The sequence below is a fragment of the Lithobates pipiens genome, unplaced genomic scaffold (assembly GCF_037356315.1).
Source record: "Lithobates pipiens isolate NorthernLeopardFrog02 unplaced genomic scaffold, aLitPip1_a1.2 Scaffold_18, whole genome shotgun sequence".
In the NCBI taxonomy this organism is placed as follows: domain Eukaryota; kingdom Metazoa; phylum Chordata; class Amphibia; order Anura; family Ranidae; genus Lithobates; species Lithobates pipiens.
Genome location: NW_027507758.1, coordinates 532868707 through 532886781, shown reverse-complemented (window position 1 = coordinate 532886781; position 18075 = coordinate 532868707). Strand labels below are relative to the sequence as shown.

At 42.3% G+C, this 18075-nt stretch overlaps 1 protein-coding gene across 1 annotated transcript in view; it reads right to left on the bottom strand.

The window, feature by feature from the left end:
• The window catches only part of DDX1 (DEAD-box helicase 1), a 64381-nt gene that overhangs the window by 29641 nt on the left and 16665 nt on the right, over positions 1 to 18075 (bottom strand). Inside the window, exons 8-12 of the mRNA XM_077488812.1 lie at positions 15807 to 15890; positions 7262 to 7338; positions 5676 to 5748; positions 5519 to 5595; positions 3111 to 3225 (exon numbers count right to left, since the gene is read on the bottom strand). Of these exons, the coding sequence (XP_077344938.1) occupies positions 3111 to 3225; positions 5519 to 5595; positions 5676 to 5748; positions 7262 to 7338; positions 15807 to 15890 (426 nt within the window). The remainder of the gene's footprint in view (positions 1 to 3110; positions 3226 to 5518; positions 5596 to 5675; positions 5749 to 7261; positions 7339 to 15806; positions 15891 to 18075) is intronic.

Below are 18075 nucleotides of genomic sequence, written 5' to 3'. Positions count from 1 at the left end.
AGTGAAGCTCTGTGAATACTTTCCGGATGCACGGTATGTATAGCGATTTTTGCTTTATATTTCTACATAGGTTAGTCTTAGATCATGGCTGCAAGTAGATTTTGAGATTTTAGTTTAAGGCTGAACTTCTACTTTAAGTCTTGTAAGAACTTACAATTCCGCAGTGATTTGCAGAGCACGCTTCTGGCCCACCCCCCAAAAAGACAAAAAGCGAATGAGCCTACCGGAGTCACAAAGCTTCCATTTGGGTGGAAGTCTACAAACCTACATGTAGGTTTACAGAGAGGGGGATGGACCAAAATGCACAAAGGAAACCGGGAAAACAACCAGAGCACATTAGCTAAATGTAAATTTTGTCTAAGAGGGGACTGACCCCAGGATCAAGGTGCTGAAAGTAAACATTGCTAATCATTTGTTTGTATATGCAAACTCTCCATAATGCCATAACAAAAATGGATGTCACCAGACAGGCTACATTTTAGTGAGATATTTTACATCCGGAAATGTAAATTCATTAAAGCAGAACTTCGCCCAAAAGGGGAAGTTATGCTCTCTTTCTCCTCCACATTTGGAACTTTTTTTTTTTTTGGGGAGGGGAGTGAATACCTGCTTTTGACAGGTACCCGCTCCCACTTTCAGTCAGATCATCACAGTGATCCGAGCAGAAGTTCGCTGTATCATTAAATTTACTTTCCACCATTCTATTTATTTTGTTATCTTGAGCTTCATATAAAGTCCCACTTCCTTGCTTACATCACTGCTGCCCTTTGCCGCAATGGTGCATTTGTTGTTAATTATGTGAGAGGTCTTGGTTAAGTGTGGATTATCATCAGCTCCTAATCTCAACTTGTCACCTGTATAAAAGACACATGTCCACAGAAACAGATTCCAATCTCTCCACCATGGCCAAGACCAAAGAGCTGTCCAAGGATGTCAGGGACAAGATTGTAGACCCACACAAGGCTGGAATGGGCTACAAGACCATCGTCAAATAGCTTGGTGAGAGGGTGACAACAGTTGGAGTAATTATTTGCAAATGGAAGAAACACAAAACAATCTCCCTCGGTCTAGGGTTCCATGCAAGATCTCATCTCACAGAGTTTCAATGATCATGAGAATGATGAGGAATCAGCCCAGAACTACACAGGAGACTCTTGTCAATGAGCTTGAGGTAGCTGGGACCATAATCACTACAAAAACAATTGGTTACATACTACGCCGTGAAGATCTGAAATCCTGCAGTGCCTGCAAGGTCCCCCTGCTCAAGAAAGCACACATACAGGCCAGTCTGAAGTTTGATAATGAACATCTAAATGATTCAGAGGAGAACTGGGTGAAAGTGTTGTGGGCAGACCAGACCAAAATCAAGCTTTTTGGCATCAACTCAACTCGCCACGTTGGGAAGAGGAATGCTGCCTAAAGCCGCGTACACACGGGCAGACTGTATGGCCTACTTAGTCCGTCGAAACACATTTCAGCAGACAGTCCGCTCGTGTGTGGGCTTCAGCTGACTTTTTCAGCGTGCAGTCTGGCGTACTAAGTATTTCGGAATTTCCGTAATATTGTCCGTCATACTTTGGTTTCAGCGGACAGTCCGCTTGTGAGTAGGCTAGTTCGACGGACTAAGAATGGCGCATGCTCAGAAAGGATTTACACGGCGGAAGGTTGCATTGCTGTGTATTGGACTTCCTATTTCTAGTCCCGTCGTACGTGCTGTACACGTCATCACGCAAGCTTTCGACGGACTGTTTGTGCATCCGTGTGTGGTCAAGTCCGTTCATTCGAAAGTATGACGGACTGTCCGTCGGATTGTATGACGGACTAAGTAGGAGATCAAATACTTCCCACCTCAGTGTAGCTGCTAAAATATGGCCTAATGCCTGGGTCACACCTATGCAGGTTGCCGATCATGACAATTCATCCGTTATCTTAAGGGATAAAAAACGCAAAAATTTCTTACGATACCAGATCATACATTTTTGTTTATTCAGTACAGTCTTCCTTCGAAAATACAATACATGACATCACGTCCAAATTTCTATTCTATCACATGAGAATTTTTCGTAACTTTCGTAACCTCTGCATTTTCAATATGAAATAAGCATGCAAAAAAATAAATAATAATTTGCCCGATAATCTCATTGTGTGTATGAGGCATTAGGGGTTAATTTACTAAATCTGGAGAGTACAAAATCTGGTGCAGCTGTGCATGGTAGCCAATCAGCTTCTAAATTCAGCTTGTTCAATGAAGCTTTAAAAAAAATAAAAATAAAATAAAAACCTTTTAAGCTGATTGGTTTGCAAAATCTGATGCAGCTTTGAATACACTCTCCAGTTTTAGTAAATCAACCCCTTTATTGTCATGTGCTACAGGAAATTATCACCTTATAGATACTGAATCAACCATGAGATAGGCGCTATACAATTTTTTTTTTAATGGAAAAGCAAAGCTTATAGCCGAGCTTCAAGTAGATAAACCAGACATATTAATGAATACAGAGCTGATTTCATTTATCATAAGACCCCTTTCACACCAGGGCGTTTTGCAGGCACTATAGCATTAGAAATAGCGCCTGCAATCCAGCCTAAAAAAGCTGCACCATTGTATGTAGTGTGAAAGCCCGATCGCTTTCACACTACAGCGGTGCGCTGGCAGGACGTCAGGGAAAAGTCCTGCCAGCAGAGTCTTTGGCACAGTGAAGGAGCTGTGCGTTTACCGCTCCTCCACCGCTGCTCCCCATTGAAATTAATGGGGAAGCGCTGTAATACCGCTGCCAAAACGCCGCTATTGCGGCATATTGCTGACGGTTTTAACCCTTTCTCGGCCGCTAGCGGGGGTAAAAGCGTTCCCGCTAGCGGCCGAAATGTGGCGTTTTACCACCGACGCTATGGGCAGTGTGGTGTGAAAGGGGTCTAAGTATTTTTTTTTTTAATGTTTTAATGCAAGCTGTGCTAGTACCTGAATCTACCTTTAAAACAGCCGCTTGCAATCAATTGTGCAGCAGAGCTCAGACTAGGAGAAGAAGCAGCAGCACAACCGTTATGCCGCAAACCAATTAGCTTTCATGTCTTAACCTAGAAAACTGACAGAATCTGAATTTTATACATACCAGCATTCTGGGATTTGACCACGTGCCCGTCTGGGGCTTTGGAAAGGGCAACAAACCCGTCCTTAGGTGGGAATTTGAAGTCCTCATCTCCAAAATTAAATTTCAGTTCAGCATTCTGAAATGACCAATACGTTACACATAAGCTAGGATATATTTTTGCATCAAAGAATTTATGCAAGTCACCCACCAGCAATGGTAAAATAAATCCAAACTAAACTCTTCTCAGTTTTAGATAGATGGAGTGGGGAAGAACTAGAACCTCTGTCAGTTTTACTGCTATCCAGGGCTCCATTAGGCTATTTGTACTCTTGCATTTGGGCAGTGGTAAGGATAAGAGATGTTGTTAACACCACACCTCAATGCACTGTTTAACTGGGGGACTATGTGGCAGATGAGGTTTAATGTTGATAAATGTAAAGTTATGCCCTTGAGGGCCAAGAATATGCATGCATCATACATACTAGGCAGAGTACATCTGGGGGAATCCATAGTGGAGAAGGATCTGGGGGTTTTGTTAGATCATAAGCTTAAAAAATATTTAATCTCCAAATAAGGAAAGGTTTCTTCACAGGTAGAGTTGTGAAAATGTGGAATAGACTCCCTGCAGAGGTGGTTCTGGCCAGCTCAGTAGATTGCTTTAAGGCAGGCCTGGATTCTTTCCTAAATGTACATAATATAACTGGGTGCTAACATATATAGGTAAAGTTGATCCGGGGAAAATCTGATAGCCTCTCAGGGGATCAGGAAGGAATTTTTTCCCCTGCTGTAGTAAATTGGATTTTTGGGTTGGGGAATTGGGGTTTTTCACCTTCCTCTGGATCAACTAACTGTGGGTGTAGGATTGTGTTTTTTTTTTAATTATTTTTTTATTGGTTGAACTATATGGACTTTTCTTCAACCTAACTATATATGAATAGTTATCATTGGAAAAAAACATGGGGTATGACTTGATGTCCAAAGTTGTACAAGTCGCACACGTGTGAATGGGGTGTAAAGCCCAGCACTGGAAAGGGTTTGTCTAGATCAGGGATGGCGAACCTTGGCACTCCTGATGTTTTGAAACTACATTTCCCATGATGCTCCACTACACTGCAGAGTGCATGAGCATCATGGGAAATGTAGTTCCAAAACATCTGGGGTGCCAAGGTTCGCCATCACTGGTCTAGATGATTACTTTTGTAAGAGTCTGGAGTCATACTTCCTACATTTTCCAGGCACACAGCCTTCTTTTATATGAGGTGACAGCCTTGATAAAGGGAACCTAAAGAACTTTGAAACTTCACTTGTAGGAGAGCCCACTCCCAGAAAAGATCTTGATGAATCTCTGACCCTGCTTCACACTGATGCAGTTTGGGAAACGCAGTAATTCCTGTGCATTTCCCACACCACTATGTTTATGCGATCTGCTACGGGTGCCATTTAACCGCTTGAAAATCTGCACAATACATAACCCACATTTTTGGTAACAAAAAAAAGATGTCACACTGAGTAAATGGGCATCAAAATTGTGCACGCCCATGCAACAGTGATAGACTACGTACATTTTACTACTCATAGGCAAGGCTTTAAAAGCCTTTACAGGTTACCACTTTAGATTTACACAGGAGATCTGGTGCTAGAATTACTGCCCATCATCAGACGTTCAGGGCAATACCCTACATGTGTGGGACGATCGCTGTTTGCGTGTGTAGCTTTTAGTTATTTTTACACTGTCGTTTTACATTTTGTTTGATCACTTTTATTGCTGTCACAAGGAATGTAAACATTCCTTGTGACAGTAATGTAAACATTCCTTGTGACAGTATGTAAACATTCCTTGTGACAGAATGTAAACATTCCTTGTGACAGAATGTAAACATTCCTTGTGACAGAATGTAAACATTCCTTGTGACAGGTACTCTTTATGGAGAAACCTGGGGTCTGCAAGACCCTAAATCCCTCCTCTGCCCGTAAAATCCATTTGATCACACCAAGATCAGTGTTTTTGAATGCACTTGGTTTTTGAAAATGGCACCATTGACATCCAAGTACAGTATATTGTAAGTGATGTCAGGTCATCTCTTCTGAGTTACCATAGCCAGAAGATGAACAAAGCCGATCCGGTCTTTGTTCGGCTCTCCGATCAGCCAGTGAAAGCACCTACTGGTTGCATGGGTTTCCCAGTAGGATGGAGAGCCTGAAAAAGCCCTGGAAGGCCTCCCACTTCCTCTGCTTGTAAAAGCAATCCAGAGGATGGTTAGCCGCTAGGATTGCTTTTGCAAGAGAGCCAACCGCCGGCTCTAAAAAATATGGATTACCGGGTACGTCGCTGGCTGGCAAGTGGTTAAAAGTTGACACCCCAAAAAATAAAAATCACACGATTTCCATATACCAACAATGCAACTACTAAAAGACAACATTGTGCTAACCTTCAGAACACATGCCGCAAACAATGCTTGGTTCTTCAAGTGCGAGGGAATATCAAATGCATTTCCAAGGTCTTTGCCTAGATATAAGTAAACAAAAGATGAAAATCAAAAAGCTCCTAAAAACAGCAAATCCTAATAAAAAGATGAAATCACTCACCATTCTTGGAGAACTTCACACGGCCACCATCTATGTCCACGTAGCAACCAATGGTATCATGCATTGTAAACTCCTAGAGATTAAAAACAGAAGTCTAACTACTTGCAGCAATTTGCCACACGAAAAGCAGTAATGTTGGGTACAAATGCAAACACAGCTGTAACACGGGCCATACTCTAGATGAAAAATTGTTTCGTTTTAACACGCCGTGACAGCCAACTAAATTGCCATCATGTCATGACCGATTTATGAGCAATAAACCATTTAATCGTTTTGACGTGAATTTTTCCCAAAGAAAAAAAGGGAGTGATGAAATATATTTGAGCTTTCCACCTGAACTCCGGGAGATTTACCCCTTTTCATGACCAGGTCATTTTTTGGTATATGGCACTGCGTTACATTAACTGACAATTGTGTGGTCATGCAACGCTTTACACAAACTTTTTTTTTTCATTTTATTCCTACAAATAGAGCTTCCTTTTAGTGGAATTGGATCACCTGAGGGTTCGTTTTTTGCGCTATAAACCAAAATATATATATATATATATATATATATATATAATTCCAGTATATATCCCAAAGTTGGTAGACACGTTTGCGCAAACCAATATACGCTTATTGGGATTGTTTTTTAACAAAAAATATGTAGCAGAATACATATATGGCCTAAATTATGATTTATGTTATGCTCTCTGGTTATGGCAGCAGCACCCTACATAGTGAACGGTGAATGACCACTCTAAATAAGTGGATATACATGTGCTAAGCCCGCAACCCGCCTTTTTTTCTACCCATTGCAAGCTGCTTGCTGTGGGGGCAGGCGACAGCAGGGAAGGACCAGAAGCACCAAAGTGGGACCCAAGAAGAGGAGGATCTGGGTTTCTCTGTGCAAAACCATTTCACAGAGCTTCTTTTTAAAGAAAAAAAAAAAGAGAGACTTTAGTATCACTTTAAAGCCTAGGTCTATTCACAAAGTAAATGTTATGTTAGCAAATGGGTCACATGGCGTCAGGAAACACTGTGGTTCTCTAAATCTGTCTCTAATCAGTACATATCCTCCAGAAAGAGGTAAAGAACTGCATTTTTTTCAAGGCCAAGAGTTTCTTGCTAATATGGGTATAGAATGCATTAGGGAAAAAAATAAAAATAAACCCTTCTGACTTTACAACTCCTTTAATAATTTCCTGCCAAGTGTAATGTGTGATGTGTCATTAGATCTGTATTGATGGTTTATATTGCAGGAAGTTTGCCCAGTACCATGAACAGCAATACCCATGGCAGATTGGACTACTTCCCGTTGATAAGGACAGTTCAGAATAGCCGTGTATAGAGATGTTCTGGCTGAAAGATATAGAGCTTGGGTTTTATCTGCCTATGGTAGACATATTATTCTGTAAGCTACACCGAGGCAGAGACTAATGCGAGTGTCCCATGACAGTAAACATAAACAAACAGTCTATAAAGCTTACTTCCAAAAGATCAAGAAAAAATATGAATTTAGAAATAGCATATTAACCAGACCACTCAATGTTTTGTAAAGTCATGAAGCCTATATGTTCTCCACTACAAAGAAAGAAAGGAATTACCTCGCCATAATTATCAAACTGCTTATTGTGAGACTTCTTTCCTGTTCCTCCAAACCCAAAGCCAAACTTGTCCGTTCCTAAAGGAAGAGATCAATATTAGTTTTTCCTCTGGATGAAAGGAAATCTGAGCATTTCATGAATATATTAGATGTAAAGCTAACATCTAAAAAAAAATAAAACCCAAACAGATCCGGGAACGTAAAGTCCAAGGATAGAAAGGACAAAGCAGTGTGTGGACTACAATAACCGATCTGAACTTGCACATACCCAGTAAAGTGACGGGCCTCAGGTGAGATATACAGAGATAAAACAAATCCTATATAAGTTATAGCCGTTTTTCTGCAGTCTTCCCTTCTCTACAGCCAAAGTACAGAATTTATAAAAGTAGCCAAAACAGGGAAAGGAAAAAAAAAAAAAAAAAGCCCTGAGTACCTAATCAAGGAGCCTGGAGTAGGAGGATGTTTGGGGTGTCATAATACACAAAAAATACATATATAAATTCTTTATTAACCACTTTCAGACCGGACCATTTTGCTGGTAAATGACCAGAGGTCTTTTTACACTTTGGCACTGCGCTGCTTTAACTGGTAATTGCGCGGTCATGCAATGTTGTACCCAAACAAAATTTGCGTCCTTTTCTTCCCACAAATAGAGCTTTCTTTTGATGGTATTTGATTGCCTCTGCGATTTTTATTTTTTGCGATATAAACGTAAAAAGACCGCAAATTTTGAAAAAAAATGATATTTTCTAATTTTTGTTATTAGAAAAATCCAATAAACTCAATTTTAGTCATACATTTAGGCCAAAATGTATTCAGCCACATGTCTTTGGTAAAAAAAAAGTCAATAATTGTATATTTATTGGTTTGCGCAAAAGTTGTCATCTACAAACTAAGGTACGTTTTCTGGAATTTACGCAGCTTTTAGTTTACGACTGCCTATCTCATTTCTTGAGGTGCTAAAATGGCAGGGCAGTACAAAACCCCCCCAAATGACCCCATTTTGGAAAGTAGACCCCCTAAGGAAATTGATAAGTGGCATGTTGAGCCCATTGAATATTTTATTTTTTTGCCTCAAGCGATTGAATAATGACAAAAAAAAAAAAAATTTTTTTTTTTTTTTTTTTACACAAAGTTGTCACTAAATGATATATTGCTCACACATGCTATGGGCATATGTGAAATGACACCCCAAAATAAATTCTGCTGCTTCTCCTGAGTACGGGGATACCACATATGTGGGACTTTTTGGGAGCCTAGCCGCGTACGGGGCCCCGAAAACCAAGAACCGCCTTCAGGTTTTCTAAGGGCGTAAATATTTGGACTTCACTCCTCACTACCTATTACACAGTTTTGAAGGCCATAAAATGCCAAGATGGCACAAAACCCCCACGAATGACCCCATTTTAGAAAGTAGACACCCCAAGCTATTTGCTGAGAGGCATGTTGAGTCCATGGAATATTTTATATTTTGCCACAAGTTGTGGGAAAATTACAAACTTTTTTTTTTTTCACAAAGTTGTCACTAAATGATATATTGCTCACGCATGCCATGGGCATATGTGAAATGACACCCCAAAATAAATTCTGCTGCTTCTCCTGAGTACGGGGATACCACATATGTGGGACTTTTTGGGAGCCTAGCCGCGTACGGGGCCCCGAAAACCAAGCACCGCCTTCAGGCTTTCTAAGGGCGTTACAATTTTGAAGGCCATAAAATGCCAAGATGGCACAAACCCCCCCCAAATGACCCCATTTTGGAAAGTAGACACCCCTAAATTTAGGGGTACACTAGTGAGACTAGGTAATAAATGGCGGGTGCCCTGAAACTATAAAAAAATAACTAACCAACCAGCGTCACCTGTAACAGTTATATGGTGATCACTGGTGAAAGGGTTAACTAGGGGGCAATCAGGGGGCTTTATGCGGTAGTATATGGGGGTCCCTGGCGCTATAAAAAGCTGCAGCGAACCTAAATACCTACCTGCCTAACTAGCGTCACCTGTGACACTAATACAGCGATCAGAAAAACGATCGCTTATTAGGCTGGGTTCACACTGGAGCGATGCGGGAACGCCACGAATCCGCGGCGGGTTCCCGCATCGCATGCCTCCCGGCGGCAGTTCACACTGCCCTATGCGAACTGCTGGGAGTGTCAGTGAAATGTTAATGACACCCCCAGATCAGTTTGCATATCGCAGTGCGATCTGCAAACTCGGATCGCATGGTGTGAACACCCATGCGATCCGATTCTGCTGCGGACCAAAAAAAGGGTCCCGTGCGAATTTGCGGCGGGTGCAGCGAATGGCTGAACTCGAATCGCAGAGATCGGATGTGATTTGCACTGCAGTGCGGTGCGAATCACATCCGTTCTCATAAACCGCTGCAATGTGAACCCAGCCTTAGTGACACTGGCGACGGGGGGTGATCACGGGGTTAAACCTTTATTGGGGGGGGTTAGGGGGGTACCTTAGAACAGGGGTTGACAAATTTGCTTGGAATCTAGGAGCCAGCTTAAAAAGTTAGGAGCCAGGTCCGTGACGGCGATCCGGACCTGTCCCTGGCCTGACATGGAGACGAGTGAGGGGAAGATAGCAGCGCCGCCGCCCCCCCCCCCCCCCCCCCCCGTCTCCAAGTCATTGCCCATAGCTCTTATGCCCCGTACACACGAGCGGACTTAAGTCCGACAGACTTCCAAAGGAGTTCCGTCGGAGTTCTGCTGGAATTCCGACGGAGTTCTGACAGACTTTTCGGCCGAACGGACTTGGCCACACACAATCACACTAAACTCCGACGGATTCGAACGTGATGACGTACGACCCGACTCGAATAAGGAAGTTCATAGCCAGTAGCCAATAGCTGCCCTAGCGTCGGTTTTAGTCCGTCGGAGTAGCATACACACGAGCGGAGTTTTCGAAGGGGACCGGGTCCGGCGGAGTTCCTTCGGGAAAATTTGAAGCATGTTCCATATTCTAAAGTCCGTCAGACTTTGGTGAATCAAAAGTCCGTTGCAGCCCACACACGATCGGATAGTCTGACGGACTCGGTCCTTCGGACTTTGGATGTTGAAAAGTCCGCTCGTGTGTACGCGGCATTAGAGGGACATTTTATTTATTTTTTTCAAATGACAATTTTTTTTTCAATTGCATTTTAGTGTAAATATGAGATGTGAGGTCTCTCTGACCCCCCGGATCGCATATATAAGAGGACCCGTCATGATTTTTTTCTATTACAAGGGATTTTTACATTCCTTGTAATAAGAATAAAAGTGACACACTTTTTTTAAAAAAAGTTAAAATAAGCAGAACATTTTTTTTTTAAACGCGCCCTGTCCTGCCCGCATATAAAATCGGTGTTCGAACCACACATAGGAGGTAGCGCCGTGATCGGTAGAGCGAGAGCAATAATTCTAGCCCCAGACCTCCTCTAACTCAAAACCTGCAACCTGTAGAATTTTTTTAAACGTCGCCTATGGAGATTTTAAAGGGTAAAAGTTTGTCGCCATTCCATGAGTGGGCGCAATTTTGAAGCGTGACATGTTGGGTATCAATTTACTCGGCGTAACATTATCTTTCACAATATAAAAAATAATTGGGCTAACTTTACTGTTGTCTTATTTTTTTATTAAATTATTTTTCCCAACAAAAGTGCGCTTGTAAGTCCGCTGCACAAATACGGTGTGACAGACAGTATTGCAACAACCACCATTTTATTCTCTAGGGTGTTAGAATAAAAAATATATAAAATGTTTAGGGGGTTCTAAATAAAGGGAAGAGGCAGGTAATATAAAACAGGCAGCGGAAACTTCATTAGCATTGCTGGTTTGTCATACCAACAGCGACCACAAGAGGGCGCCAGATTCCATAAGGAATCATAGGACCGCAGAAGGCCTCAAAGCCGCGGCCTAAATTTTCGGCCGCCGGCGGAACGGCCCGACGCGATCACGCTGGGGGGGTCCACAGAGACAGGATACCACCAGCTGTGCTGCCCCAGGCGCGAGGTCGCTATTTCTAGTCGCCAATGCGACCTGGCGCCCGGGTTTTGTCGAGCCCTGCCTTAGAACTAAAGGGGGCTAACCCTAACTGCCCTAACAGTTATTACAGTCACAAATGACACCCGCCGGGTGATCAGGGGGTTAAACCTTTATTAGGTAATAAATGGCGGGTGCCCTGAAACTATAAAAAAATAACTAACCAACCAGCGTCACCTGTAACAGTTATATGGTGATCACTGGTGAAAGGGTTATCTAGGGGGCAATCAGGGGGCTTTATGCGGTAGTATATGGGGGTCCCTGGCGCTATAAAAAGCTGCGGCGAACCTAAATACCTACCTGCCTAACTAGCGTCACCTGTGACACTAATACAGCGATCAGAAAAACTATCGCTTATTAGGCTGGGTTCACACTGGAGCGATGCGGGAATGCCACGAATCCGCGGCAGGTTCCCGCAACGCATGCCTCCCGGCGGCAGTTCACACTGCCCTATGCGAACTGCTGGGAGTGTCAGTGAAATGTTAATGACACCCCCAGATCAGTTCGCATATCGCAGTGCGATCTGCAAACTCGGATCGCATGGTGTGAAGACCCATGCGATCCGATTCTGCTGCGGGCCAAAAAAAGGGTCCCGTGCGAATTTGCGGCGGGTGCGATGCGAATTCAGCCATACTATCTGTATGGCTGAACTCGAATCGCACAGAGATCGGATGCGATTTGCACTGCAGTGCGGTGCGAATCACATTCGTTCTCATAAACCGCTGCAATGTGAACCCAGCCTTAGTGACACTGGAGACGGGGGGTGATCACGGGGTTAAACCTTTATTGGGGGGGTTAGGGGGGTACATTAGAACTAAAGGGGGCTAACCCTAACTGCCCTAACAGTTATTACAGTCACAAATGACACCAATGCAAAAAAAAAAAAAAAAAATTACATTGGCGTCACTGTGACTGGGGGGCAGGGGTAATTGGGGGGGTGATCGGGGGGGTGTGAGTGTGCCTGGCATGTTCTACTGTGTAGTGTCGTGTTGGTGCAACTCACCGATCCTCTCTCCTCGGTGTCGGAACGAAAAATACCGACACGGAGGAGAGATTACATCACTTCCTCTCCTGTGTTTACATTACAGGAGAGGAAGTGATGTGACGAAGGATTTCTATTCGTCGGGAGCGATCGCGAGGGGGTGGCCATGAATGAATGGCCGCCCCCTCATCCCGGATCGCTCCCGAACGAATACCGACCGCCGCAGGCACCGGGCGGGGGCCCGATCGGGCCCCCGACCCGCGGGAAGGCAAGGACGTACATGTAAGCCCTTATGCCTGCCCGTGCCATTCTGTCGACGTACATCGTCGTGCGGCGGTCGGGAAGTGGTTAATGTAGAACAAATTAAATATATTACAAGACGGCAAGAGGCAGCTGGCAAATGCTACTTACTGTAAAAAAAAAAAAACAAAAACAAAAAAAAACACTGGATTATGATCCGAACCAGGATTTTATTATTAAGCAAAAGATCTCATTAACACTACCAACCCACCTACATTCAGAACTTATTATTCCAGAAATCGGGAACTTCTACATACTGCCCAAGATCCACAAGCCAGGAAATCCAGCCAGACCCATCATAACAGGTATAAATAAACTAAAATGAACAAAATGTCAGGCTGTGTAGAAAAATGTTAAAATCTTAAGTCATGAACACTGTGCAACAACAAACTACCACCAACACACTTCTAGTCACTATGGATGTAGAATCTCTGTACAGTAACATCCCTCATGAGGATGGGTTGGCTCCAGGTCACAGATTCTTATCCTCACCAAACCATAAATACACTGCTGAGGATGTTACACAGCTCATCAAATTCATTCTTACACACTACTTCACCAATGACATCTATCTTCAGTGTATGGGTACTGCTATGGGAAGTAAAATGGCACCTCCAATACGCAAACTTATTTATGGCTGACCTGGAAGACAAATTCCTGAACAGCATACAACAAAAGCCATACAGATAATATTGGCCAAAAAATAAAATAAAAAAAGATTATATTTTCATCATATGGACAAAGAAAATCAAAAATCTAAAACCGTTTAGCTCATTGATCAACACTTTCACCCATCTACCAAACTAAAAATGGATTTAAATACACGTTAACTTCCTAGACACCACACTAGAGCTGCACGATTCTGGCCAAAAAGAGAAACTATTTTTTTTTTTGCTTAGAATCCGATTCTCGCAACGTAAAATCTTTCACATTATACAAAAAAAATGGGCTAACTTCACTGGTTAGTTTTATTTTTTTTTAAATCATTAAAGTAATTTTGTCAAAATAAATATTGCATTTGAAAGATCGCTGCACAAATACAGTGTGACATAAAATATTGCAACAGCCACCATTTTATTCTCTATGGTGTCTACTAAAATATGTTTGGTGGTTCCAAGTAATTTTCTAGCAAAAAAAAAAAAAAATAATAATAATAATAATAATTTTAACTTGAAACCAACAAATGTCAGAAAAAGGTTTAGTGTTTAAAGCGGTTTTGTACCTAAAAATTTAACTTCATATTATTAAAAGCACAAGATAGCATACTTACCTAAATGAACCCTGAAAAAAAAAATATTCATTACTTAACCTTATATTTCAGATGTTTCTGCTGACTTCCGGGCTGTCCTCCCGTGGGAGTAGGCGTGGTTATCCTCCTCGCAATGGTCCCTGGGAAATTTCTAAGCTATTTCCCAAGAATCCATGGGGACAAAGAAATTGCGAAATCTCGTGAGATTTCGGGAGGACGCCGGTCACGTGACGAGGGCGTGTCCGAATTTGCCATTTTTTAAGTGGGCAGGCAGCTGTATCTGCCATTACCACCATTGCACACAAGGAAGTCAAACAAAACACACAAAAGGACACTATCAGTGAGCATGAGCGAGATGGAGCGGAGCATGCTGGGAGCCGAGCGTCAAATAGAGGAAGTAAATGCCTGTGGGCTTCAGACGCCCACACTTAAAATGGAAAACGCCTGAGTACTTTTTTAAAACTTATCCGAAGGAAAAGAATCGTCGCGCCGGGGGTCAAAAGCACGCCGATCGTGGATGCTAACCGACTGTAGCAATCGCCCACCTATGACACAGGTAAGAAAAAAAAAACAGCGGAATCCCGCTTTAAGTGGTTAAACTTTTTTCACTTACACACAAAGTCTAGTCCATTGACAAATTGTTAGTGTTTATACTCAAGTTCAACTGATAAATAATGTTTTGATTCTTGGCAGACTGCCCCCAGTTTTTCTCTTCCTTTCTTTTGACTGCTGTGGCTTCAAAAGAGCAGAGAGAATTCTTGGCATAGAAAGAATTGTGAAACACTTTTGTCAAGATTGCGATAACGATTCTTGACGATTAATTGTGCAGCTCTACCCCACAGTATACAGAGATAACAAGCTTCACACTTCGATATACAGGAAACCGACTCATCGATGCAACCAACTCCACAGTTCCAGTTTTCACCCCCAACACACTAAACGGGCCATCAGCTATCCCTGAATATGTTCAGATCCAGGAGACTGAGATAAAACAACTCAGAACACTAGCAAACTCCTTCCATAAGAAAGGACACAAAGACAAAAACCATCAACACCAACTCATACACAGCCTTGAAATCCAAAGAGAAAAAAAAAAAAAAAAAAAAGAAAAAAAAAAAAAAGAAAGCTGTGTACCTCTAGTAACCACATACAATCGAGTACTAGAAGGGATAAGAAAAAAAAAAAAACTGATAAAAACTATAAATCAAAGATTCACAACCTATCAGAATAGACGATAATACACTGAAATATTCCAACAGCCCCCCAATACTGGCATTCAGACAACCACCCAAGCTCAGGCAAACTAAATCAGCAGGAAACTTCATCCTGATTATAGAAAAAAAGATGGAAACAAACTGCAATAAAAAAAAATAAATAAAAAAAAAAAAAACACACGTTGCAAACTGTGCAACCAAAAAAATTCACACACCCAAAAGGAACCTTCAATATCAAAGGATCATACAATTACACCTCCAATAATGTTGTGTACCTCATCCAATGCATAAGATGTAGCAAAGGTCTTACATTGGCAAAACAGAACAGATGTTGTGAACAAGGAGGAATTTGCACAGACATACAATCAAGGAACAGAAGAAGGATTTTTTTCACAACTGTGGGACACCACTTCCTCTGTTTTAGTTCTTAAAAGGAAATTTCAAAACTATTTAGAAAAGGAAAGCTTTTGAAAACAAGAATGAGAGTTCCATTTGACACAAAAAATAAAAGCCTAAATTTAGATATGGGTTTTCTCATTCAATTATCCACAACTAGTCCATTATCTACTTTTATCACCAGAACGTGTACTGTCTGGTATGCTAAATGTGGAGAATAAAAATGTTAGGAGGATGAAAAAAAAAAAACTCCTAATGATTATATCCATTGGAGATAAAGCAAGAATATGCAAAACATGTTGTTATGGCAGTTTGGGTGAACATTGCCATTTCTGTAAGGTAATATGTAGCTTGCAAGGTACACCGTGCACTTACCAAGATCTAAGGAAGCCTGAAGTGAAGACCAACCAACTCGACACAAACCCTGGTCATGACAGGACACTTCATAGTAATACTTCCCTGTAAAAACAAAGAATGACATGTATTATTTTCCAAAGAACAGTTAAAAGCCAACCCGTTTCCAATTAAATTAACTTCTTTAGCAGCTCTGCACAATATTCTCTTAAAAAGTGCCAAAGCTTTTGACTTTTAGTTAAAGTAGGGAACTGATAAAACCATTGAAAAAGGTGACACGTCAGGCCTGAACACAGAGGATAATGACAGTTTTAGGTGAATGTGTCCAGTTAAAGATAGATTGTGTACGTCCAGGTCCGCAGCTTGCGCAACATTTCATAAAGTATATCTTACTTCTATTGCAGGTCAGTGGCCAGACATGATCCTATAGTTCTCTTTCAACATGTGTCTATTTCCTGCATTTTGGTTCTATATCTACAGGAGAATTTCGTAGAGCAGAGTAGGGACTGGCCATAGAGGGATTACTTTAACACTTATTGCAATATAAGTTAACTAAAAACTTTGTAACTTTGTTTTTAGTGTTAATGTGGTCACACCCTTTAGCACCTGATGTATTATAGACATGTAAAAGCTATTGGGATTTGAGCACATGAATATCTTATTTCTAGTGCATTGCAGTACCGTGACCAGACCTGAACCTTGTAGCTCTCCTACAACCAACTTGTTTATATCTGCCCCATACTGGCACGACATCCACTGAAGAATCTGCATTTTGCAAAACAGAGTAAGGACTAGCCATAGAGGGATTACTTGGACACAGTTGGTCAGCTTAAAGTGGTTGTAAACCCTCCTGAAGAAAAAAATAAATAAAAATAAAACACCCCGCAAGATAAAGGCATTATGAATTACTCACCCGAGAACGAAGCCCCCACAGCCGTCCTCGTCTCTCCCTCAGCCTGGTGGCATCTATCCCAGAGATTACTTCCGGGTATCGCGGCTCCGGCGTGTGATTTGCCGGAGCCACAATGAAGTCACTCCCGTGCATGCGGGAGCCGCCAGGAATGGCACAGTACAACGGAAGCAACGGCACGTACTTGCCATTGCTTCAGTTGGCTTAAGCCCGCATGTGCTGCATGACTTTGGCACATGCAAATACAGGTTTAGGAGATATCCAGTGCAGCTACAGGTAAGCCTAATAGTTTAGGCTTAATAGGCTTGTCTGTAGTTTAAGGTGGTTGTAAAGGGTTTACAACCACTTTAAAATCATGTATTGCAATATATGTAAACTAAAAATCCATGTTGTTGGCAAAGTTTGCCAAAAAGGGTATATAGCAGTATGCAGAGGGCCCATCCAGAATTTTAGGTATGCACAGCTTGGCCACCTTGCAGGCCATGGCAAGGAACATTTGACTGCATCTCAGAACTATTACTGATTTGATGAGCAAGTGTGAAAGATGGCAAACTGGATCTTGTTTAGAACTATAGTGGAATCCTGTATGGAACCCAGCGTGGTTAACGAGCGTTTCGCAATACGAGCATTTTTTAAAAATCCTGACTCAGTTTGCGAGTGTTGTCTCGAGCAGGATTCAAGCCTCTGTGGCGTGTAGCATTGCATTTGGCCAGATGTGCGGGGGCGCCGGTGACACTCAGAACGGTTAGGAAATACACAGTTCCCGAGGGTTTCCAGGTGTAGCCGAGCAGTCTCCAAGTATTTCAGGGGCCCCACCCCCTCCAGCCACATGTGGTATTGCATGCAACAGAAGTCAATGCGGAACAAGTAATCCAAAGCATGGAAATTAAGATAATAAGAATTCTCCTGGAACGGATTATGCTCATAATCCAAGGTTGTACTGTACATGTACCCTTTAGGTACTGTGACAGGAGTAACTTTGTGCGGGGGGGCCCGTGGAACCCAGCTTACGAGGTCAGGAAACTCTTTTCAGCTCCCCAGGCCCCTCTTATGTGTAAGTTACCCGGTGTCTATTAGGGGCACAGGGTGACCGAGAAGCCACACTTCTTTCAGCTGGGCCTATGAGGTTAATGCTGGTCACCAACACTACCTTACCCTCTTTAATGTGTGTATTATGCATGTTCCAAGCAATAAAGAACAGTGGTAGAGTAAGAAAGGGGAAAGTTTCCTCAAGTGTTCTTCCCACTGACAAAGTTGGCTGCATGCCCAGTTTTTGTTTATAACATTTGTTGAAAAGATTGAATGCACTTGTGCCTCATGTTATTGGATGTAAAGTTTACTCTGCCCTGTGTCTCTACACCAAGGGGGGGGGGGGGGGGG